At 43.3% G+C, this 26,901-nt stretch overlaps 1 protein-coding gene across 1 annotated transcript; it reads right to left on the reverse strand.

Annotated features, from left to right (window-relative positions):
- Positions 1-5,280: 5,280 nt before the first annotated feature.
- Positions 5,281-20,252, reverse strand: LOC143274581 (carbohydrate sulfotransferase 15-like). Its single transcript, XM_076578431.1, has 8 exons — positions 20,069-20,252; positions 17,889-17,982; positions 15,826-16,054; positions 12,891-12,983; positions 12,163-12,319; positions 9,389-9,545; positions 8,036-8,183; positions 5,281-6,997 (listed from the first exon to the last, which is right to left on the reverse strand). The coding sequence occupies exons 1-8, from the start codon at positions 20,239-20,241 to the stop codon at positions 6,810-6,812; spliced, it is 1,239 nt and encodes a 412-aa protein (XP_076434546.1). The 5' UTR covers positions 20,242-20,252; the 3' UTR covers positions 5,281-6,809.
- Positions 20,253-26,901: the final 6,649 nt, after the last annotated feature.

The raw sequence follows: 26,901 nt of genomic DNA on the forward strand, positions 1-26,901 counted from the left end.
CTGTGAAACTTCTTTACATGGGATGAGTTGCGGGAGATTTTCACACCGCTTGGAGACTGGACTGTCACTTTGTTGCCTGATTTCTCGATGACTTCATATGGTTCTGGCAGGAAGGTTGTGTCCAGCTTCCCTTGTTTCTGGTCTCTTTTCAGCAGGACGGTGTCTCCGGGCATGATGTTGCACTCAGTCGCTCCTCGTTTCTGGTCAGCATTCAACTTTGAAAGTCCTTTCCTTTCAGCGTCACGGTCTTGGACTTCTTGGTCAATGTAGTCGCTGGGCAACTGGGGAATCTTTGTTCGGATTTTGCGTCCAAACAGTAATTCTCCTGGGCTCTTTCCAGTTGAAGGATGTGGAGATGCTCTGTATACTTGCAAGTATTTCAGAATTTCATCCTTCCAGTCTTTTCCCTCTGCTTGTGCGATCTTCATTCTCTTCAGAAGCGATTCATTTTGGCGTTCAACTTCACCGTTTGCTTGCGGCCATCTTGGTGTAACTCTGATGTGTTTGGCTCCAATGTCTTTCATGTAGTCTGCGAAGACTTCAGATTTGAATTGCGGCCCATTGTCAGAGTGTATTGTGAGCGGCATTCCATGTCTGGCGAATATTGTCTTTAACACTGCCACAGTCTTTTCAGCTGTTATAGATTTCATGATGGCAATCTCGTAGTACCGGCTGTAGTAATCAATGACTACAAGTACTGAGTGTCCTGATGGCAGCGGTCCTAGGAAGTCCATGGCTAGGTCTTCCCATGGTGCGTTTGGTAGTTTGGTGCTCTTCACTGGTTCAGGCGGGTTAGCTCGGCTTACCAGTTGGCAGCCATGGCAGGTCTTGCAGTATTTCTCGGCTTGTTTCTCCATGCCGGGCCACCAAACTTTGGTTCTTAGGTTCTGTTTTGTTCCAACTATACCCATATGTCCTTCATGGGCTAGTGTCAGAATGCGAGGTCTCAATGTTTTGGGGATCACAATGCGGGAACCTCTCAGCACTATGTTGCCAACAGTACACAGTTCATGGCTCACAGCGGCGTACAGCTTGTCACAATTGTGCCACTGTCCTGTCTCTATGCATTGTCTGACTGTGTCCAGCTCGTTGTCTTCAGCTGATGCTTTTTCAATTTCAGCCGTTGTCACAGCACATGGCGTTGCGTTGTTTGTGACGAATCTGACGTGTTCTTCAGCTTCTTCAGAAACGTTTGAGAATGGTGGAGGGGTCTGGGTAGGCAAGAGTCTGGACAATGGATCAGCAATGTTGGCTTTTCCTGGGATGTACACGACTCGGAATTGGTAGGCTTGGAGTCGAAGTACCCATCTCTCGATCCGAGCACTTGGTTTCGAGTGGGGGCCATAGATGGTCTGGAGAGGTTTGTGGTCTGTGAGAAGATCAAAGTTCAGTCCGTATATGTAGGGATGAAATTTCTCGCATCCCCAGACGATTGCAAGAGCCTCTTTTTCTGTCTGCGAATATCTCTTCTCTACAGCGGTCAGACTTCGACTTGCATAGCTGATGACTCTGGCTCCTTCTTTCTGTCTCTGGACTAGAACTGCACCTAATCCAACTGGCGAAGCTTCACAGATGATTTGAGTTGGCGCCTTGGGATCATAGTAGCCTAATGCCTTTGCACTACCTAGGGCTTCTTTCAGTGACTTGAATGCTTCTTTCTGCTCTGGGCCAAAATGAAACTTTTCAGCTTTTCTGGTCAGCCTGCGTAGGGGCTCAGTCAATGTCGCGAAGTTTGGGATGAAACGTGCGCAGTAGTTTGCTAGCCCAAGGAAACTCCTCACTTCACTGATGTTCTGTGGCTCACGGGCGTTGATCACAGCTTCAACCTTATCCTTTGCAGGGTCAAGGCCTTTGGCAGTCAGCTTGTGTCCGAGGAACTCAATCTCGTCTTTTCTGAAATGGCACTTGTCCAGATTCAGTGTTAAACCTGCATCTTGGAGTCTGTGGAGTGTCTGCTGCAGTCGCTCATCATGCTGCTTTCTGTCTGGCGCATGTATGATGATGTCATCTGAGAGATTGGCCACACCAGGGATGCCTTGTAACACCTGTGCTATTTCATGTTGGTATATCTCACTTGCTGCATTGATGCCCATCACCAATCGCTTATACCTGTAAAGTCCACAGTGTGTAACGAAGGTAGTGATGTCTCGTGAGTCTGGGTGTAGCTCCAGCTGGTGGTAGCCCATCTTCAGATCCAGTTTTGTGAAGACTCTACTTTCAGCCATGTCTTGCAGTAGCTCTTCAACTGTTGGTATTGGATGGCGTTCTCTCTGCACGGCCTCATTGACACGTCGCATGTCCACACACATACGGATGTCATTGTTGGCTTTCGGCACGATCACTACCGGGCTTACCCAGGGAGTAGGCTTCTCCACGGGCTCGATGATGTCACTGTTGAGAAGTTCTTTGATCTTGGCCTCTACCTTGGTTCTGAGTCCAAATGGTGTTCGTCGTACTGGTTGTGCAACTGGCTTTATCTTGGGGTCTACAGTGAGCTTCACTTGGCGTCCTTGCAGCTTTCCAAACCCTGTGAACAGTGGTTTGAACTTAGTCTTGATGTCTTCGTTCTCATCTGCTGACACGTTCTGAACATTCAGTCCGATATGAAGTACATTTAGCTCCATGCTAGTTTTTCTGCTAAGCAGCGGGTCTGCATCTTCTCTGATCACAATGAAGTCGGCTATAGCTTTATTTTCACCAGCACACACTTCTGCTTCAAAACAACATACTGTCCGTAGTGGTGTAGTTGATGTGTAGGGGTACAGCTTTTTGGTGCATTTCTTGATTTTGTGTTCTATGTTCTTTGACTTCAGTTTTGACCACAGTTTTTCACTGATGATGTTGATGTCGCATCCGGAATCAACAATACAGTCAACAGGCACACCTCCTACCTGGATAGTGAGTTTACTGTCTCTGACGGTAGTCTCCCTAGTCATGAATACATGGACCGTCTCTTCATCGCTTTCTGATTCTGAGTTTTCTGCGTCAAGCTGATTCACTCGATCTCGATTTCTGTTTCCTCTACTTTGCTGTCTACCTTCCTCTTGGTTCTTATTTTTCCGTGGTCTAGCATCTCGATGATCTGTCCTTTCTCTCTTAGATCTAGAACGGCACATTTTTTGGAAGTGATTTGCTCCACCACATTTGCGACATATTTTGCCTCTGGCAGGGCAACTTGGGTTACTGCCATAGTGATCAGTATTACCACATCTATAGCACTCGCCTCTGCTTGACTTGTTTTTGTGACTGTTCGTTTTACTATTAGTGTGTATTCTGGCCACTGCTCCATTTCCACCCGAATGATCTTGTTTCATCTGTCTAGCTTGTTCATCTACGGCTTCATGTGTTGCTGCAATCTTGAGAGTCTTTGCTAAATCTAGTTCATCTCCCTGTTCTAGCAGTTTGCGTCGCAATCTGTCAGATTTCACTGTTTGCACAACTTGATCTTTGATCTGGTCTTCTATATTATCGAACTCACAACCATCTGCGTTCAGTCTCAGTCTACCCACGAATTGAGCAACAGTTTCCGTGTCATTCTGGGTTAGTTTTCTGAACTGGTGTCGCTGAAATGTCTTGTTTGGTTTCACTCTGAAGTGTGTTGTCAGCGCCGTCACTGCTTCATCATATTCTGTTGCTGTTCCTTTGTCTGGAAGATTTGCAAAAATGTCTCTCACCTCCTTGCCTGCCGTATATAGCAAGAGTGCTCTACGTTGTTGCCTCACGTTGTCTGTACTGTCCTCGTTGACAAATAAACCAACACTGTCTGCATAGGCTTCGAACTCTTCTATCCACGAAGTCCACTTGATGCTAAGAGTTTGTGCGTCACCTACCGCTTCAAACGCTTGTGGTCGTCCTAGAAGGTTTATACTCGTCGCCATTGTCTTATCTGTATCTTGTGTGTATGTATGCGTGGATGATTGGTGTTGTTATCATGTGCTACCATTCAAATTGCACAGACACTTGGTAATATTTACACCGGTTTAATCCACCATCTTGATCCAGATATCTCGTCACGCTTCCTGTGACCTTTGACTCTTTATAGTAATTATTTCCCTTGTATTACTATCTAGGTACAGACACGACACCATCTACTCATTCATTGTCCAAGCATAAGACCGTTAATTCCAAAAGATGTAGTTGATGACTTTTCTTCCAATATTTCATTAGTCACTGAAGAGATTTTGAATGATTATTCACTGCTTAGAATGTTTTCGGAAATTTTAAACTCCAGTCCAGTTGGTATCCTCCTTTGATGTATTACAATTATTTGTCGTTATTTACATTTACATTGTTGTAAATACTTGTTGATATGCATACACATTATTCTCCTTCCCAAGACACCTCATTCAATACACACCACAATCTCTTTAAACTTGGATTTCTTATAATATACTTTTCCTCTGATACATAACATTAACACTTTCTTACACTAATATTCACATGCATTCCCTTTCCTTTATCCACTACTTTACTACTTTCCGTCTAAAATCAATTTTGTGAATAGACCTTAAAGTGAAGATAAAACACACACACACACACACACACACTACACATTCATATACATGCATGTAGTTATGTACACATACGTACATATGTATACACACATAGTCAATTTCGTCATAATATAAAGAATCTCTTTATGATAGCTGCACACAGAATCACAAAAACTGAAATAAGTAAAAGAATTTCATCATGATTGCTACACACAGAATCAGACACATAGAAATAAGGAAAGTATGTCATTATGTATGCTGCATGAAGGGGAACAACAAAAAAACCAATAAAACAAACAAACAAACAAACAAAAAAAAAGAATTGCAAATTCCTTGATGACCTTACATGTGACTTTACAGCAAAATGTCTGTAAACACACCTGCTACCATGCAGTAAGCATGCTGAGCATTAATAAAGTAAGCTTTGTATTGGAACAGACATTTCAGCACTCATTCCCCTACCTTGGCCCAGTAGCATGGAATAAACTTCAACTGACAAACTTCAGAAAACATGTTCCCTTTCAAAACATCCCCCCCCCCAACCCCCACCCAAAGCAGAAAGTCTACATATACAGCATGCACATGTGTGGTGTATGTAAAAGTATAATGATAGTGACGTAGGGCCTTCAGACTGAGTGTAAAAACAAAAAAGTCTTTGTTAACCTGATATTATTCTTTTTATTTTATTTATTCTGTTTAGAGAAAAAAAAAAAAAACCCCAACCCCCCCCCCCCCCCCTCGCCCCCCCAAAAAAAAACAAAACAAAAAACAAACAAACAAAACACAGGCCCCAAACCAGATCCAAGTCTACACAACATACACATGTAAGGTGAATGTGAAGTTCAATGGTGACAGACTCTAGACAGTAAGACAAGTAGAGCTATTTATCAAGATCGTCATGTGCAAAGATAATCCATTAACTGATGAGTCCTTTTGTTACAAAATATGATGGAATAAAACATTCAAAGCCTCCTTCAATTCCTTTTGATAATATGTTTTCTTTTTGCTTCAGTTTTTTGGGGTGTTTTTTTTTTGTTCTTTTGTTTTGTTTTGTTTTTTTCCTGTCAACATCATGTTACTGCAAATTATTGCTACAATCCACAAGCGGATCAGAGAACGTTTGCTGCCTCAGAGTTGATTAGGCAGCCCACAAACGCAGAAGAACTATGCCCTAGTGGTAACGTCTTCGCCCAGGAAGAGAGAGAATCAGGAGGTGAAGGATCGAATCCCCCCATCAGTTCAGTTTCAGTTTCAGTAGCTCAAGGAGGCGTCACTGCATTCGGACAAATCCATATACGCTACACCACATCTGCCAAGCAGATGCCTGACCAGCAGCGTAACCCAACGCGCTTAGTCAGGCCTTGAGAAAAAAAAAAAGGTGAATAAATAATAGATAAATCAGTTGACCTTGAGTGGTGGTCTGGATGATCGTCATTCGGATCTGACAATACAACGACGTCCTGTGCGTAGCATGCACTTGGCCACATAAACGAAGTTGCAGAAAGAAAAGGATTGTCCATGGCAATACTCTGTACAAAAACCTACTTTGACACAAAGACAAATGCTCTTCCAGGTAGAAAAAGAAGAAGAAAAAACATCTAGATAGATAGATAGATGTGTGTGTGTGTGTGTGTGTGTGTGTGTGTGCGTGCGTACGTGCATGCATGTGTGTGTGGTGCAGCACTGTAGCGATGTATTCTTCCTTACGGGACAGCATCCCAAATTTCACACAGAGAAATCTTTTGTGACAAAGAGTGACAAGGAGCACACCACTCCTCTTTTGCAACATCTCCACTGGCTCCCTGTCTCACACCGAATAAAGTACAAGATCAGCACTCTATGCTACAAATGTATTCACAAATCAGCCCCTTCCTATCTCTGTGGCTGCCTTCACCTCTACACTCCATCTCGCTCACTACGATCAGCTTCGGATCCACTCCACTTACACATACCCAGATTCAAACTCTCGACTGTTGGCCACCGTTCTTTCTCTGTCTCTGGACCTTGCAATTGGAATGAACTTCCTCTTTCGCTTCGTCAAGTCTCCACACTCAGCTCTTTCAAGTCTGGCCTTAAAACCCACCTCTTCCCAAAATAGCCTCCCTTCCCTGCCTCTTCCTTGTTTTTAGTTGTTGTTTTTTTTTTGGTTTTTTTTTTTTTCAGTTTTAGAGTTATGCGTGCGTGAGAATGACTGGTGCGAAAGCGCTTTGATTTGTTTATGCACAAGATTCAGCGCTATATAAGTACCATTATTATTATTATTATTATACAACACAACACAACACAACACAACACAACACAACACACAACCCCTCCCTACTCCTGCGACTCCCACAAGTACTTGTCGCTGTTCATCAGCGCTGCCATCTGGGCGTTGAAAGGGGCGTAGAACTCTTGCAGGAGCCGCCTTGTCTCTGGCAGCATGGGGCCAGTGTTATAGTGACGACCTTTGTTGTACACAGAGAGATTGGCAAGACGGTGAAGCTTCTCATCTGGCACAGCCTCTGAGAAAGAAAGGAAATTAATGAAAAGAAAGAAAAAAGGTTATATCTAAAAAAAAAAAAAAGTCCATTCCAAATAATCCAAAGATCAAAATATTACAGTACCTGAATAAGCCAAATGATGAACAACAAAAAAAAGGTGGAGGAAAGTTAAGACCTTTGATGTAAAGATATATAACTATAAGCATGATGACATTTAGCAAGTGAATGTGTAGAGAGCCATCATACAATGATGCCCAGCAAAGTCTTTCAGATTTTGTGAAAGAATGGAGAAACTATATTGTTCCACTGCGGATGATTTCCAGAACAAATTCTTTGACTCGCTCTGTGATGTGCGTTCGCATGCTGTTTAAAAGTGGAGTATTTGTGAGATCTTCTAAGGCCAATTAACAGTTTCATTCCGAATGTCATACTTTCTGGTTCGATTGTCAATCTTGATATAATTCACAACTTCATTCGGACAGATTTTAGCCATACAACAGACAAAATATATTATTAGACATACGAGTTAAAATTGGGGAAAAAATGTAAACACTTTATAGACTGTAAAAAAGGTATTTAAAAAAAAGAAGTTTACCCTGCCATTTCCTATTTACCAGCAATGACAATGTGAAAGCTGTGATATACAAACTGTAATTTTTTTTTTCTTTTTCTGGCTGCTGTTTTCTCACAGCAGCAATTATTATCAACAATAGTTACAGCACTGTGGCAAGAGATGAGGCTGCAATGTGCTGTGTTGTGTCGCATCATTTATTATGCTGTATTACTTTCAGTCACGACGCATTTCTCCGTGTGAAGTTCAACCTGTTCATGGCATCGATGAGTCTGCCTCCCACACTAGTCTCTGTTTCGAGAAACTAAACAGCATATGTGTGTGTGTGTGTTCATGTGTGTGTTCGTGTGTGTGTGTGTGTGTGTGTGTGTGTGTGTGTGTGTGTGTGTGTGTGTGTGTGTGTGAGAGAGAGATACTGGAAGCACATCCTTTGGTTTGAGAAAATAAAATTCAAAATTCAAGAGAGCAAAGCAAGACATGTTCCTTACTCAGGCCCAGGAAGCGAAACAGTCCCTTCAGATGGCCTGCAATGTCCTGGACGTAGTCCTCAAAGCGGAAGATATGAAGCTGATGCCTGGGGAACACTCGGAGCCAGTCTGACAGGAAGACAGCATACAGGCCTTTCTCCAGCTGCAGCTAGAGCGTGGAAAGACAACAACAGCAAATCTCTGATTTGACAGGTAGCAACACAGCCAGAGCGTGGAAGGACAACAGCAAGTTTCTGTTCTTCAGTCACAGAGACCAGACACAGAGACAGGCAGACAGTCAGACTGACAGGTAGAAACACAAAACGAGATCAAGCTACATTCAATCAGTTTTGTTTTTTGAAAGATGTTATATTTTAACACACACACTGACACACACATGGAAGAAATGAATACAGATCCACGGAATGAAGGTATGAAGTGGCTTAATCATGCCGAAATCTCATGTACAGTGCTTTATTAGTTTTATACATTGATAAAAATTAATGTGGAGTGGTAGCCTCATGGTAATGTGGTCTGCCTAGACATTGAGTGGCGGTCTGGACACAAGTTGTTAATGTTATGGATAAAACAACATGCCAATGCCCCATGCGCATAATGCGCTTTGGTCTTATAAGAAAAAGAAACATATAGCAACAAAAGGGTCGTCCAAGGCTAACGTATGAAGAAAAAATCCACACTGATAGTAAAACAAATACACTATAGTCATTTGGATGAGATGATAAACTGAGGTCCCGTGTGCAGCATGCACTCAGCACATGCAAAAGAACCCATGGCAACAAAAGGGTTGTCTCTGGCAAAAAATCTGCAGAAAAATAAAATGCACTTCAATAGGAAAACAAATGAAATTGAAAAAAAAAAAAAAAAAAAAAAAAGAAAACAAAAAAAAAAGTTTGCACTCTAAGCACAGTGACACACTCTCCCTGGGGAGAGCAGCCTGAATTTAACACAGAGAAATCTATTGTGACAAAATAAGTAATACAACACAACACAACACAAAACAATACAACACAGCACATTACAACACAACACAATACAAGCACAATACAACACAGTACAATACAATACAACACAGCACAATACAACACAATACAGCACAGTACAATACAACATAATAGAATACAGCACAATACAACACAGGACAATACAATACAGCCCAATACATCACAACACAATACAACACAGGACAATACAATACAGCCCAATACATCACAACACAATACAACACAGCACAACACAATACAGCATGACACAATACAACACAGCACAACACAGTAAAAATACAACACAGTACAAAACAACACAATATAATACAATCTCTTCCTTCACTGCTCCCCCAGGCAGGTAGGTACCCACCTGCGTGGCCAGGGTGACGTTGAATGCACACTGTCGGACAGAAGCACGAGCGAAACACCGCCGGTACCAACCCATCGCCTTCACCACCAGCCCGTGGAAATGCTGCGGGGAGGAGGACTTTCTTTGGTCAGCCAAGGACAGGTACTTGGAGTAAATACTAGGGTGGGGTGGTGGGGAAGAAGAAAAAAAGAGAAAATAACATTTCAGTTTATCACGGCTTTTCAGACAAATCCATACATTTCCTTCACTATTACTGTTTGGTACGGAAACATTTCCAAGGCAGAAATCACAGCCCAGAACAGAATCGTAAAAACTGCCACCAAGATTACCGGGGCTGATCTACCTTTCCTAGAAGACATATATCATAAGCAGCTCCTCAAAAAATCAAAATCAATCAGCCAGAACGAATCGCATCCAGCTTTTGGGATTTTCGAGATGCTCCCCTCTGGTTGACTGTACAGAAGTATAAGGATGAAAACCAATCGCTTCGCCAATAGCTTTTTCCTGAAAGCAGTCAATGCCCTGTCTCACGCACAAATCCAGTATGATAAGTAGACTTGTGCAATCAACAACCATCTACCTGAAGATCTAGTCATCAGTCCCATCCACATGTAATATGCGGCTTCTGTTCAAACGTGTGTGTGTGTGTGTGTGCGTGTGTGTGTGTGTGTGTGCAGTGAGTGCATGTGTGAGTATGCCCAAGTTTTTCTATTGATATGCACTTGTATGTATCCTAATTTCTACTGTATCTATGTGTATGATTTTCAATTTATGTTCATACCTTGTTATGCGCCAAGTGTGTGCTGCACATGGGACCCATGTTTATCATCTCATCTGAATGACTTAGACGCTCAAGTTTGATTTTCCAGTCAAACTTGGTAGAAAGGGCGAGAGGGGGGTAATCCATCATCAGCTAATGGGAATTCTTATTTGACTAGTTTTAATCTCTTTTTATGTTGCGCATGATAATTTTCTGCTGGTGTTCAAAACTTAATTTCCATGTGGATTAATAAAGTGTTCTTGATTTGATTCACCTTAACCCCTTGACCGCTGTGGATGAGTACGCTCATCAGCGACTGCTGTCACATCACTGTGTGCAGGTCTGGGTCTCTATCACCCTTCTTTATTCTGCTTCTTCTTCTTCTTAATCTTGCCATATTTATCTATAAGTCATTAAAACGACGGAGATTCATGATTGGTTAAAGAGAATAGAGCTTTGAGCATACACGTTGTAAGATTATATTCTTATGCAAATCTATTCTTACAAAATATGTAATCACCCCTTCAAATGGGGCCATGGCCTTATTGAATAAACTTTCGTTTCGTTTCGTTTCGTTTCGTTTCGTTTCTTCTTCTTCTTCTGTGGACGGCATAACTCTTCTTCAGCAAAATCAATAACCCCACTTAAAATTACGATGATGATATGATATGACATGATATGTAAACTTACACAGCGCCTACCCTCAGTCAGAGACCAAGCTCTGGGCGCTTCACAGTGCCACTTGCACAACAGGCTGCCTACCTGGGTGGATTCAAATGACAGCTGCCTTTGGGCACTCATCATTTGTTTCCTGTGTCATTCAGTCAGGTTTCAGTCACACACACACACACACACACACTCTCTCTCTCTCTCTATCTCTCTCACACAGACATGTAACTTTTAATGTGTATGACAATTTGACTGTTACCCTGCCATGTAGGCAGCCATACTCCATTTTTGAGGGATGTGGATACAGGGTATGTCCTTGTTTCCACAGCCCACCGGACACTGACAAGGATTACGGGATCTTGAACGTGCGGTTTTGATCTTCTGCGTGCGTACACACACAAAAGGGGGTTCGGGCACTAACAGGTCTGCACATTATGCTGACCTGGGAGATCGGAAAAATCTCCACCCTCAACCCACCTGTGGCTGCCTTCACCTCTACACTCCATCTCGCTCACTACGATCAGCTTCGGATCCACTCCACTTACGCATACCCAGATTCAAACTCTCGACTGTTGGCCGCCGTTCTTTCCCTGTCTCTGGACCTTGCAACTGGAATGAACTTCCTCTTTCGTTTCGTCAAGTCTCCACACTCAGCTCTTTCAAGTCTGGCCTTAAAACCCACCTCTTCCCAAAATAGGCTCCCTTCCCTGCCTCTTCCTTGTCTTTAGTTTCTCCAGTTTTCGAGTTATGCGTGCGTGAGAATGACTGGTGCGAAAGCGCTTAGATTTGTCTATGCACAAGATTCAGTGCTATATAAGTACCATTATTATTATTATTACCAGGGGCGCCGGGGATCGAACTCAGGAAGCTCTGGTGAGAATCCAGTGCTCTTAACCATTCGACCACCACATACCGTACACAAAACGTTGTAACTGCACGCAGGATCCAGGCCATACTGACCACTCCTCACCAATGTTCCGCCGTCAAGGGGTTAAAGAACAACAACAAGAAAAACAACAACAACAACGACAACAACAAAACCTCTGTAAAATAATGTTACATTTTTTTTTTAAGTAACACATTACACAGCAGCTGACTCCAACACACCCATCACAGACTGGGAAAAAAAAAGTTTTGATAAACAAAAAATTCAATGATAATATCATCATATTAAACGCATGAAAAACAAAATCCCCTAGAAGACAGGTGCAAGGCAGAGAAATCATGTTGCTAACATCCCAGCTGACCACAACAAAAGACCCAGGGCTGATGACAGACAATTTTTTTTTTTTTTTTTTTTTCATAAAAAGCAAAGAAAAGAAAAAACAGACAAAAGATGGCTGACCTGTTGACAGGATTCCGGAAGCTGAGGATGATCTTGGCCTGAGGCAACAACCCGTGGATGGTATCTGAAATCACCACCTGAGGCTCCAAACAGCCCTCGTTGCCCGCGTACTCCGGCCAGTGGTAGTTGCGCCAGATATAGGTAGGGGTTCCGTCACCTTCAAGCAAAGATCATGTGCCTGTAATTAGCAGCTGCTGTGTCCGCTGACTCTGTGTGAACGAGTGGACTTTTACGTCTATGACCGTTTTTATCCCACCATGCAGGCAGCCATACTCCATTTTCGGCGGTGTGCATGCTGGGTATGTTCTTGTTTCCAGGACCCACCAAACAATGACATAGATTACGGGATCTTTAACGTGCGTATTTGATTGTCTGCTTGTGTACATACACAAAGGGAACCAGGCACAAGCAGGTCTTCACAAATGTTGTCCTGGGAGATTGGAAAAATCCCCACCCTTTACCCACCAGGCGCCGTTACAAAGATTTGAACCCGGGAACGACGGGTGCAATAGCCAAATGGTTAAAGCGTTGGACTTTCAATCTGAGGGTCCCAGCTTCGAATCTCATGCATGCATACTCATACAAGCTTGAAAATGCACACAAGCATACAAACACACACACCCATACAGACAAACACACACACATGCACACACTCAGAACACACACACACACACACACACACACACACACACACACACTGGGTGACGATCCAATGTGTGAAAACTTACCAACCACCTTGTCTGAAGTCCCATGCTGACTGATATCACTGGCGATCACCTTTGCCGCCTGCTTAAAGGTGGACAAGTAGTCAGCGAATGTTTCTGAAAACACAGGGAAAAACTTTCAAAAAACAAACGAACAAAAAACAAACAAAAGATATCCCTGAAACCACAGGAACTTTAAACAATAACTGCATGTGAGAACACAGCATTCATGCAACACACACACACACACACACACACACACACACACACACACACACACACAAGTTGTTCTGGGCTTGAGTTTTGTAGCTGGAATGTACACTGTAGTGAGTTTGGCTACCTACTGCTGATCTCCCCTTAACCCTTTGAGCCCTGAGTTCCTGAGCAATTTTAACCCTTCTGCCTGAGCTCTTGAGCCAAAATTTGCAAATAATTGGTATTTAATGTGTCACGGCAGATATAAAAAGAGTGCCCTGACCACCGCTTTACCGGTGGTAGAGAAAAATGACATAATGCCTAGCCACCGGTTGAGCGGTGCGTAAACACTTGTGTCGTGTTTTGCTATTGGTTGACTTGTATTGAAATCGATCTTTTTTATCCAAAGCACATGCACAAAACACAGTGAAAAGGCGCGGCCATGTTGGTACTACGTTCGCTGACGTCAGAATATTACGGTTTTTTCTGATTGGCTCTTCAATATAAGTCAACCAATAGCGAAACGCGACACAAGTGTTTACACACCGCTCAACCGGTGGCTAGGCATTATGTCATTTTTCTCTACCACCAGTAAAGCGGTGGTCAGGGCTCAAAGGGTTAAGGTCAAGTAATTCATGGCTGTGGTCTTTCACTGTGAAGGGTGGTGTGGTCGAGGCGTTGTCGTTCTGAGCTGGAATGTAAATGTTTCAACCAACGTCAAAATACAGTCGTTCTTTTCTTTCCATATCATTAACTCACTCGGGACGACAAGTTTTCTCCCTTGCTTTTCCCCCACAGATGGTCCATTTGTAAGGGTTTGGGAAAAAATTACAAAAAATACAAAATACGGCGGAAGAAAATGAAACTTTCAGAACTGGTCTATTACGTGTTGGGCTATTACATATATATATATATATATAAAATCAAATTTCTCATCTTATTTTTACAGTTTTGCCATTATGTAGCCAATTTTTCACCCCGAATCACCATACCCATGCTCGCTTTCTGCACTTCATTCACTTTCTTCTTCGTCATCATCCACCTGTTTGATGTCCAACCCTTCAGTGTGTAGCATTTCAAGTACTTCAGCAACACTAAAATGTTGCCGGATTGTTTTGTTTTTGTTGCTGTTTTGTTTAAATTTTTCTATATTGTTACTGTTATCTTTTTGCTGTTGTTTATTTATTTGTTTTCGAGGGCTGGATGAAAAAAAAAATGTATGGTTAATCTATTACCCCTAGAAAAAAAATATTCATTCATTCATTCATTCTATCTAGACAGACAGACAGACAAATAGCTATGCATACTTTTTTTTAACTTAAAAAAAAATGTGAGAAAGAGAGAGACAGACAAAGAGATACAGTGAAGGAACAAAGATATAGAGAAACACACAGATTCCCACTTGGATGATCTAGTCATACAAGGCCAAAGCCCTTATTCAAGAGGCATTAACAGTACATGTATTGAACAATTCTCATCATCTACAGACAACACCACAAACAAACATCAAACTGATTAATAATAACAATGATATTCATATAGCGCTGAATCTTGTGCAGAGACAAATCAAAGCGCTGTCGCACCAGTCATTCACACACGCATGCATAACTGAAGACAAGGAAGAGGCAGGGAAGGGAGGCTATCTTGGGAAGAGGTGGGTTTTAAGGCCAGACTTGAAAGTGCTCAGAGTTGAAAGAGCTGAGTGTGGAGACCTGACAAAGGAAAAGAGGAAGTTCATTACAACTGCAAGGTCCAGAGACAGAGAAAGAACGGCGGCCAACAGTGGAGTGTTTGAATCTGTGTATGTGTAAACAGAGCGGATCCGAAGCCGATCGTAGAGAGGGAGATGGAGTGTGAAGGTTAAGGCAACCACAGGGATAGGAAGGGGCAGATTTGTGAATACATTTATAACATAGAGTGCTGATCTTGTACTTTATTGTGTGTGAGACAGGGAGCCAATGGAGATGTTGCAAAAGAGGAGTGATGTGCTCAGATCTTTTCTTTCTGATAGAAAACAACGCAAACAACAAACAACAACGAAAAACAATTATCATCCTATACAGATATCAGACAGAAAAATAACAACAACAAACAACAATAAACAACAACAACAATTCTCATAGTCTACAGATATTAAATAGAACAAGAGAGGCAAGGCCTTCAAGACTCACTTGTGATATGCACTGAGTATAATTTCAAAATGTAATGTTTAAGATGAGAAAGATCAGTTTAAAGCAAATTAAGTCCCCTAGCATTAATTACAGAGTAATTTCCCTTCTTTACTATCTGCACCAAAACGTTTGCAAAATAAATAAAACTTCCATGCTTAGCAAAAGAAGTTCCTGTTTGAACAAAAAATGATAATAATGACTGCTCTTGTTGTTGTGTCAGAATATCAGATCAAAGTGCCAAGTTTAGAGAATACAAAAAATATAAATATAACAGTAAATGCAGTTTGCATATAATTAGGCTTCATTTTTTATTTTTTTGTGCCCATCCCAGAGATGCAATATTGTTTTAAACAAGATGACTGGAAAGAACTGAATTTTTCCTATTGTTATGCCTAATTTGGTGTCAACTGACAAAGTATTTGCAGAGAAAATGTCAATGTTAAAGTTTACCACGGACACACAGACACACACACACACACAGACAACCGAACACCGGGTTAAAACATAGACTCACTTTGTTTACACAAGTGAGTCAAAAATAAAACCACCACCACAAACAGCAAAAACCAAAAAAAAAAAAAAAATATGCATACTTGTTACATGTCTTTTCCAGTCGAACCATCGCGGTTCCTTCTCGCTGGCTGGGACGATCTGCGGATGCTTGATGAGTCGGTTGTAAATGTCGGTGGAGCCGCACTTGTCCACACCCGCCAGGAAGAAGTAAGGGAGACAACGCAGCTGGGGGGTCGCTACCTTGCCTCTCTTGCTGTTGTACCGCCAGCAGGGGTTTTTGCTCTCCAAGATGAAGGGGCCATGAGACAGCTGAACACACAACACACACACATCACACACACACACACACACACACACATCACACACACACACACACACAAACACACACCACACATACATATCACACACACACACACACACTGCACTAAAACCCTATTTCATTCAACAAGGATCTTTGTGACAAAACCACCCAAACCACGAAGATGTAAAACAAGATACCGCCCCCCCCCAACCCCCACGAACCCCTAAATTACACATCAAACATCAGAAGTTAAACACACTTCTGAGTTAGCTGACTTTTGCTTCACTTGTCTTTGATATGACCAAACTCAAATGTCTCCACTCGAATTCCCCTGTCCCCTTTCACTCCAGTTCAGTTCCGTTGCCCGAGGAGCTTGTCACTGCGTTCGGACAAATCCATATATGCTACACATCAGCTAAGCTGATGTCTGACCAGCAAAGGAACCAAATGCACTTTGGCACTGAGGGAAAATAACAAAGTAAAATAGACAAATTAATGAATAAATAAAATAAACAGAAATACCAAACAAAATCAGAATAAAAAGAACAGAAAAGAAAAAAGAAAAGCAACAATATGAATAATACTAATAAATACTAATAAACAATAAAACTAATAACAAATAAACAAATAAATATAAACACACACATTCACACGCACAAGCATACATGATCTCACAACACTCACACACACACACACACATTAACACACACACACACACACACACACACACACACACACACGTGCACTAAAACCACACTCCAAAGCAGAGCTGGTATCAGGTGGGGAAAAACAACAACAACATGAAACCAAACACTGCGGGAAGAGATCAGCAGGGGAGCAGTGGCCAAGCGGTAATGCTACCTGCTTGGAAGCCAGTGTCCATGGGTTCAATTCTCATGAACAGACTGGGATTCTTACTCTCCCCTCCACTAGACCTTCAGCAGTGGTCTTTGTGGTGGTCTCATTGATAAACGGATGTCCTTCTTCTTCTTCTGCGTTCGTGGGCTGCAACTCCCATGTTCACTCATATGTACACGAGTGGGCTTTTACGTGTATGGCCGTTTTTACCCCGCCATGTAGGGGGTGTGCGTGCTGGGTATGTTCTTGTTTCCATAACCCACGGAACGCTGACATGGATTACAGGATCTTTAACGTGCGTATTTGATCTTCTGCTTGCATATACACACGAAGGGGGTTCAGGCACTAGCAGGTCTGCACATATGTTGACCTGGGAGATTATAAAAATCTCCACCCTTCATCCACCAGGCGCCGTCACCGTGATTCGAACCCGGGACCCTCAGATTGACAGTCCAACGCTTTAACCACTCGGCTATTGCGCCCGTCAAACGGATGTCCAATGTACAATGTAAGCATGTACACTTAGCCCACGAAAAAAACCCCAGAAGAACACATGGAAGTAAGAGGGTTGTCCTTTGCAAAATTCTGCCAAACAATCCTTATTCGTGGTAAAACAAATACGCTTTGGCAGAAATAAAAAAAAGATAATAACAAAATAAAATAAAAGACAAAATTTACAGGTGGTGCTGCACTGTAGTACCATACTCTCCTCCGGGAAATGAAGCCTGAATTTCACACACAGGGAAAGCTTCTCTGACAAAAAAACAACAACAAAAATCAAAAGAAACAAACAAAAACAAGCAATACAAAACAGTACAAAACAAATACAAAAAAACACAAGTGAGTCAAAAATCAATCAATAATAAACTGGAAATGAATCAATCAGTACAAATTTTTAAAAGATATATATATATATATATATATATATATATATATATATATATATATATATATATATATATAAAAGAAAAAAAAGGTACTTACCAAAGCAGCATCACGTGAACCAGCAGACTGAACACATCTGGCAAGCGAGGGCCGGTACATTTCCAGTATTTCTGCCGGCATCTTCCTGTGATTTCTACACACAGGACATCACATCAACATGTATATATATATATATGTATACAGACATGAGCACAGACGCACACATTCACACCCACACCCACACACCCGCATGCACACACAAACACACACACACACACACTATTAAAAACAACATGTTATGTATGAGAACACCAACATTTTGCAACAGTCCATTAATTCTAATCAATTAGCAAAACAGATCTGTTGACTGTTTAGATCTGACTGGGCCCTCTTTCCAGTCTTCCAAGTGTCAGAAAAACAAACATTGTGTTGTGTTGTGTTGTGTTGTGTTGTGTTGTACCATACTGTAATGTGCTGTACTGAACTGTATTGTATTGAATAATATTGTACTGTATCTTTGTCACAACATCTATCTATCTATCTATCTATCTCTCTATATTATTGTCCCTTATTGGGCGCCATTTTGTAGCCGGTTGGGCAGGGTTCTCTCACCACATCAACACCAGTTCTCTTCAAGGCTTTATTGAGGACGGGGAACGTATCGAGACATGGGGAACGTATCGGGACATGGAGAACGTATCGGGACATGGGTAAAGGGAAAAGGAAAGCAGGGGGTTAAAGGGCAAGGGACTGTACTTGTACAAGGAGGGAAATAAGATACAAGGAGGGAAATAAATAAATAAGTAAATGAATGCCCTGTAGACAAAACAACAAAGTCCTCATAACCAAGTGCACAGTAATGTCTATCTACGTTCATTCACTCACTTACTCCAAACATCACTTTACCAAATATTAGTTATTACACATGAATCTACAATTGTTACAAATGAATGTGTGAAAAGACTAAAATATCCCATTAATTGAAATGAGCAATTGCTTTCAACCATCTGGACACCCAATTCGAAATTGTCTAATTTCTTAAAGATATTAATAAATCCTAGAAATTTCTAAACATAAGCTGAGGTTATATTTCAGTAAAGATTAACACCATTATTCAAAATGATTGCGAATCCATTCAAATGCATAACATCTAAACTCACAGAATAATATTAATAAGGAAATACAATTAGCACTTACATTTTGGTATCAATTTCTCAATGCTAGAAATGCTTACTGTAAAGTATGATATATTTGCACTCACCCTATCAGGCTGACAGAGGCCCACACACAATACTGTTGCCTTTTCCCTTTTCCAGCTAACTGAGAACTGATGAAATTACTGGTTCTACTACAAGGAAAGGTAGGAGAACTCACTTCGTAAAAACATATCAAGATGTAGCACATCCACCCTACATGAATATTATTTTGCACATGAAGTAATAATGCTAAAGCTAACAAGGGACATGAACGTGCACACACTCTCTCTCTCTCTCTCTCTCCCTCTCTGCGGGGCAAAGAGAACAATTTCACCCTGTTACATATATATATATATATATATATATATATATATATATATATATATATATATATATATATATATATATATATCTTTGTGAAATTGGAGATGCCCTACCGCACAGTAGCCGAGTGGTTAAAGCGTTGGACTGTCAATCTGAGGGTCCTGGGTTCGAATCACGGTGACGGTGCCTAGTGGGTAAAGGGTGGAGATTTTTACGATCTCCCAGGTCAACATATGTGCAGACCTGCTAGTGGCTGAACCCCCTTCGTGTGTATATGCAAGCAGAAGATCAAATACGCACGTTAAAGATCCTGTAATCCATGTCAGCGTTCGGTGGGTTATGGAAACAAGAACATACCCAGCATGCACACCCCCGAAAACGGAGTATGGCTGCCTACATGGCGGGGTAAAAACGGTCATACACGTAAAGGCCCACTCGTGTGCATACGAGTGAACGTGGGAGTTGCAGCCCACGAACGCAGAAGAAGAAGAAGAGGAGGAGATGCCCTACCAATGGAGAGTGCAATCACCACTGCGCAGCACCACCTTTTTTTTCTGTGTGTTAGTGTATTTGTTTTCCCATCAAAATGGATTTTTCTACTGAAAAAAACAACAACAGACTATGGGGCTTTTAACCCTTTCTTTATAAGGGCAATAACAGTATCACTTAAAAAACAACAAAAAACAAACAAACCAAAAAACAACTAAAAGCCTGTCTCACCTATCCTCAGTCTCATGTGCCAGTCCTGCAGGAGGCATTTTCATCATCAAGCCCACATGTTTCTTGTGTTCCCACGGTGATGGTGCCCGGTCAGACCAGCGGGTGTAGTACAGGACAAGTCCTAGAGTCATGACGATGGCGCCCACAATGAAGGTGTAGTACCTCAGGCCCATGGCTCTGGCTCCTGCAAAGACACAAGTGTATTTCAGTTTCTCAAGGTGGCGCAACTGCATTTGGGGAAAAAAAAAAAAAAAAAAAATCCATTGGCGCTATGCCACATCTGCTAGGCATTAAAACATACCTGACAAGCAGTGTAACTGAGTCAGGCAACGGGTGCTTGCATATATATATTTGTGTTCTGTACATGTTTATATATTTGCATACCTGTCAGAGTGGATTTCATCCTTACCAAAGGACAACCCTTTTGTTGCCGTGGGTTGTTTTACAATGTGCTAAGTGCATGCTGCACACAGGGACCTTGGTTTATCATCTCATCCGAATGACCTGATGTTCAGTTTGATTTTCCAGTCAAACTTGAGAGAAAGGGCGATGGGCGCCATAGCCGAATGGTTAAAGCCTTGGACTTTCGATCTGAGGGTCCTGGGTTCGAATCATGGTGACGGCGCCTGGTGGGTAAAGGGTGGAGATTTTTACGATCTCCCAGGTCAACATATGTGCAGGCCTGCCAGTGCATGAACCCCCCTTCGTGTGTTTATGCAAGCATAAGATCGAATATGCACGTTAAAGATCCTGTAATCCATGTCAGCTTTCGGTGGGTTATGGAAACAAGAACATACCCAGCATGCACAACCCCGAAAGCGGAGTATGGGTGCCTACATGGCGGGGTAAAAACGGTCATACATGTAAAAAGCCCACTCGCGTATATACGAGTGAACATGGGAGTTGCAGCCGAAGCCAAAGAAACCAGCCGAGATACGACTCTGCGTAGACATGAGAGACGCAAACAAGGCAATCATGAGGACACGTCATGTCACACCAACGATCGAGGAGCTGGTCACCGACTTACATGGCGCAACAGTTTTCAGCAAGATCAATTTGAGATCGGGCTACCATCAACTGACACTCAAACCTGAATCCCGGGGAATCACAACGTTCTCTACTCACTGTGGACTATACCGTTACAAACGTCTCAGTTTTGGCATAAATTCAGCCGCAGAGATCTTCCAACACACCATACAAACTGTGATAGCTGATGTAGCAGGTAGTCGCAACGTCAGTGATGACATCATAGTTTTTGGCAAAGACGCTGAAGAACATGATAGAAATCTGCACAAGCTACTCACCACTCTCCATCAAGCTGGGCTGACCGTGAACAGTTCCAAGTGCCAGTTCAGAAAGAAGGAGATCGAGTTCTACGGATTCATCTTCAGTGCCGACGGACTCAGACCTGACCCAGCCAAGGTCGCCGCGCTCAAGGACGCCGCAGAACCTCAGAACAGCTCCGAACTCCGTTCATTTCTTGGAATGGCGCAGTACAGTGCTAGGTTCATTCCGAACTTTGCAACCATCACAGAGCCTCTCCGTCGTCTCACCAGACAAGACGTGCCGTGGAGCTGGGGCGAAGAAGAAGCTAGAGCTCTGTGTGCCGTGAAACAAGCACTGTGTGAGTCGGCAACCCTGGTGTACTTCGACACCAGCAAGAAAACTGAGATACTGGTGGACGCCAGCCCTGTGGGCATCGCCGCTCTTCTTTCTGAAGAAAACAAGCCAGTATGCTACGCCAGCCGGGCCCTGAGTGAAGTAGAACAGCGCTACTCTCAAACGGAGCGAGAAGCGCTAGCCATCGTATGGGCCTGTGAACATTTTGACATCTATGTTCGTGGCAGCAGCTTCACAGTGGTCACCGATCACAAACCCCTAACCACCATCTGGAGCAAGCCGTCACCCCCCGCCAGAATTCAAAGATGGGCCATGCGACTTCAACCCTACAAAATGGAGGTCGTGTACAAGCCAGGCAAGGACAATCCGGCAGACTACCTTTCAAGACATCCAATCCCTGGCACCGTCTCATCCAGAGAGGAGAAAGCAGCGGAAGAATTCGTACAGTTCGTCACCGACACGAACACCCCAGTCGCCATCACTACAGAAGACATCCGGAGAGCAACCACAGGTGATCCCACACTGGTGAAGATCATGGAGTTGGTCCGAACAGGCCGATGGCACACATGCCCACCAGACATGCAGGCGGAAACATTCAGAGCATTCCGCAACGTCAAAGACAGTTTGAGCATCAATGCTGAGCAAGACATCTTACTCCAGGGAACACTAGTGGTCATTGCGAGTGCGCTACAAGACAAAGTCATCAAGTTAGCTCATGAAGGTCACCAAGGTATCAACAAGACCAAGGCGCTCCTACGCTCAAAGGTATGGTTTCCAAACATGACTACAAAAGCTGAGAAGGCCATTCGCGAATGTATTCCATGCCAAGCAAACACCAACAGGAGAAACATGGAGCCACTTGCCATGTCTGAACTCCCCCCAGGACCCTGGCAGCATCTCAGTATGGACTTTTGCGGACCATTACCAAATGGCGAGAGCCTTCTGGTAATCCAAGACGAATACTCCCGGTATCCAGTCGTCGAAATCGTTCGCAAGACAACCATTGACTCCATCATTCCAGTCGTGGACAAAATTTTTGCCGAGTTTGGTTTCCCCAAAGTGATCAAAACAGACAATGGACCACAGTTCCGATCCGCTACATGGAAAAACTTTCTGACACAGTGTGGCGTCAAGCATCGCAAGATCACACCCTTGTGGCCAAGATCAAACTCGCAAGCAGAGACGTTCAACAAACCGCTTCTGAAGTCAATTCGTTCTGCCAAAATCCAACACAAGAACTGGAAACAGGAAATGTATGTGTTTCTTCGCATGTACAGATGCACACCACACGCAACTACCTGTTTCTCGCCGTACTACCTGATGTTCGGACGAGAACCGAGAACCAAGATGCCACAGCTGCACGAACCATCGAGCAGCCCAGTCGACAAAGAGCTACGACAGCGAGATGGTGATGCCAAGAAAAGGATGAAGATTGCTGCTGACCGTCGTCATCACGCCAAGCCCAGCAGAATCTCCGCAGGAGATAAGGTCCTGGTTCGTCAGGCCAAGCAGGACAAGTTCTCCACTCCCTTCTGGCCTAAGCCGCTCGTTGTCACAGCGAGCAAGGGCTCTATGGTCACTGCCCTCAAACCTGATGGCTCTACAGTGACCCGCAACGCTGCGATGTTCCGGAGGCTTCCTGACACGACACAGCCCGCGATGCAGGAGGACGAGGCCCTCACCGAGGATGAGGACATCCCCAGCGACGACGTCATCGCCGCAAGAGCAGCCGTCGCAGAGGACATCATCACCAGCAACGGCAGTCGCATCAAAACCCCACCCCGCAGACTTCCCAGTTCTCCGCCCGTGGCCATACAGACTGAGAATTTAGTGCCACATCCCAGCCCCAAGCCCCAGTCAAATTCCAAACATATTCCCCAGTCACTCCCCAGTCCAAAGCAGCCGAAACCCAAACCCCAGTCGCAACCCCAACCCCAACCCCAACTCCGCAGGAGCAGTAGAAATGTCCGCAAACCAGGACACTTGCAGGACTATGTGCTAGATCAGTAACCGTCATGGACTATCGCTCCAGCATCACTACCATCAGCAGTACCCATCTACACCTGGCCGCTGATAACATTGGATTTACCTGGTCATCAAATTCTGTGTTCTTCATTGTGGTGCATAGTTAGCTAGGTATAACCCTAGAAAGGCCCTACTGGCTCGGTTTACCTAGACCATAACTCCAGTATAGTTGTGGAGTTATAGAGTAGGCGCAATTCTTTTTTTGTTTTAATTTATCATTTAGATCACTCTTTTCATGCAAATAGGTGGAGGAGAAGCTGATAATCATTACGCATTACAGGCAAACAAAATAATGAACCTGGTGATTCCTGTTATTATCATGCACTTCAACAAAATAATACTTTGCACCAGTAAACACTAGATTAGTGTACATGTATTTGGTTATGTTGGTTTGTTTGATGAGCAATGGAACTTGACTCAATGCTGAATCTATTGGACTATGCCAAGAAGGCTTCGTTTCATTTTGACATGGCTACGGAGACTGTTTCCAAAGATAAACCTTTCTTTAATTTTAACTTCAAGTTCAAACGTTGATTAATATTATTTTTGGACTGAGTGTGATAATCCATTTCATGTTTAAAATAACTGAATCCTATCATTTATAAAAGTTCTCTTGATCAAAGTTTCAATGTTGTTAAAGCAGGAGCTTGTTTTCTTTTTCTAAGTCAATTCAATTTAAATTTAAATCATATATTATGTAAAGTTTTCATTCAATGTTGGGAGGGATGTAATGTTCTCATATTGAATTATGTCCATTATTGTTAGTTCCCTTTAACTTGGAATTAGAGGTCACGTGATGAACCGGAAGCAGCCGGTCGTAATTCGGGCAGACAGCATGACACTCCATTATGTTGAAATAAATACTAAAAACATCTAAACAAAGAGACTTCGAGTGTATGTGTACTCTACAGGGTGGATTTGCGGAGATGCGTGCAAGGTTAAAGGGTAGGGAGAGAGATAGAGAGAGGGTGGGAGCGGGGGGCTGGAGTGAGCGAACAAGTGAAGTTGCGGAGGGGCGGAGTTGATGGTTTGGGTTGATTGCACATGAAAAGCCTAGATAGCTATCCCCTCCCGAAAACCAGCGTGGAATACTATTGTGGTTTTTTTCTTCTTCCTTCCACACAACGTTAGTAGCCTTCCTGTTAAGACGAATGAGCATAATCTCTATTAATTTTGAGACACGAGTCTCTAAAAGTTACCTCAAGTCAACAAAGATCACGTTTTCATGGGTAATTTGCGAAACAAAAGCTTCGTTAGATGATAACATTTGAAAAAAAAATCGCATCGTTTACCGTCTTCTTGGTTAACAGAAACAATACGACCCAATCAACTCTTATAAATGTTTACACGTTCTGTTTCAAGCCATTTTTTATGATCAGTTTTCAGTCAGCATCAGCAACCCCACTCCCCTCTTCTCATTTATCACTGTTCCCGAAAGTACTGCTTCAGTCCGAATGGCGAAATTTCGAAATAAGAATTAGTAAGGGAAGTAACTCTACCAATTCTTTTTGTCAGTGTGTCCACTGCAGTTTACTCCCTTTCAAGACCGACGACACACCAAGTCGATAAGAACTTATAATTGACTATGAAACAAGACTTACCTGGAAGATGAAGTTTAACTCCGATTAACCAGTCAATTCTACCCAATAAGGCGCCACCTCAGAATCATGGTTTGAGATTTGAACCTCAGTATCAGTATCAGTAGCTCAAGGACGGAGGCATCACAGAGCGTTCGGCGGTCAAATCCATATACGCTACACCACATCTGCCAAGCAGATGCCTGGCCTGCAGCGTAACCCAACGCACTTAGTCAGGTCTTGAGAAAATTATTTTAAAAAAAATAAATAATAATAATGATAATAACAATGGTGGTGTGTCCATCGAGATCGATGATGACCATCGTTGTCATCCAGCTGGGGGATGGGGGGAGGGTGGTGGTGGGGTGGGGGGGAGGATGCTCATGAATCTATCTGTGAATGCGCAGATGGCTGAATAGTCCAATCTGCGCACGAAATGTTCGCTGACAGTTGGGGCAGACAAAGACAGGCATACCATTGTCAGGGAGCTTGTTTGCCAGTGACTTTCTGGCCTGCCTCTTCTGAACAGCTGCAGCAGTCCTGTTGGCCTTGCACAACTTGGCGCCTTTGTGCACAGCAGCGCGCCATTTGTCACGGTCCACTGCAGATTCCTCCCAGGAGTCAGGGTTGATATCAAACGCTTTCAGAGAGACTTTCAGAGTATCTCTGAAGCGCTTCTTCTGACCTCCGTGTGATCTCTTCCCTTGTTGCAGCTCGCCATAGAAGAGCCTTTTGAGCAGCCGATGGTCTGGCATGCGCGCCACGTGTCCAGCCCAGCGAAGCTGGGACTTCATCAGGATGGTGAAGATGCTGGGAAGGGTGGCTTTTGTGAGCACCTCTGTGTCTGGGGTCCTGTCTTGCCACTTGATGTTCAGTAGCTTCCTGGGGCATGTTGTGTGGAAGTGGTTCAGCTTCTTGGCATGTCGTTGGTACACTGTCCAAGTTTCGCAGGCGTACAGTAGTGTGGGGAGAACTACTGCTCTGTAGACCTTTAGCTTGGTCTCAAGACTAATGCCTCTTCTGTTCCAGACATTTGCATTGAGTCTACCAAAAGTTGCGCTTGCTCTTGCAATCCTGACGTTCACTTCATCGTCGATTGTCACATTTCGTGACAGTGTGCTGCCAAGGTATGTGAACCGCTCCACCGCACTGAGTCTCTGACCATTGACTGTGATGTTGGGCTCAACGTAGGGTTTCCCTGGGGCTGGCTGATGGAGAACTTCAGTTTTCCTCGTGCTGATGGTAAGGCCGAAGTTCCTGCTGGCAGTGGCAAACTTGTCGACGCTGAGTTGCATGTCAGCTTCAGATCCAGCGTTGAGGGCACAATCATCAGCAAACAAAAAGTCTCTGATGATGTCTGTCATGACCTTCGTTTTTGCTTGAAGCCTTCTGAGGTTAAACAGCTTGCCATCTGTTCGGTACTTTAGGCCGATTCCAACATCGCCATCTCTGAAGGCATCAGTAAGCATTGCAGAGAACATGAGGCTGAACAGCGTTGGAGCAAGGACGCAGCCTTGCTTGACACCATTTGTGACAGCAAAAGGAGCAGATGTTTCGCCATTGTCCTGGACTCGAGCCTGCATGCCTTCATGGAATTGGCTGACCAAGGAA

This window comes from Babylonia areolata, chromosome 29 (genome assembly GCF_041734735.1).
Source record: "Babylonia areolata isolate BAREFJ2019XMU chromosome 29, ASM4173473v1, whole genome shotgun sequence".
Taxonomy (NCBI): domain Eukaryota; kingdom Metazoa; phylum Mollusca; class Gastropoda; order Neogastropoda; family Buccinidae; genus Babylonia; species Babylonia areolata.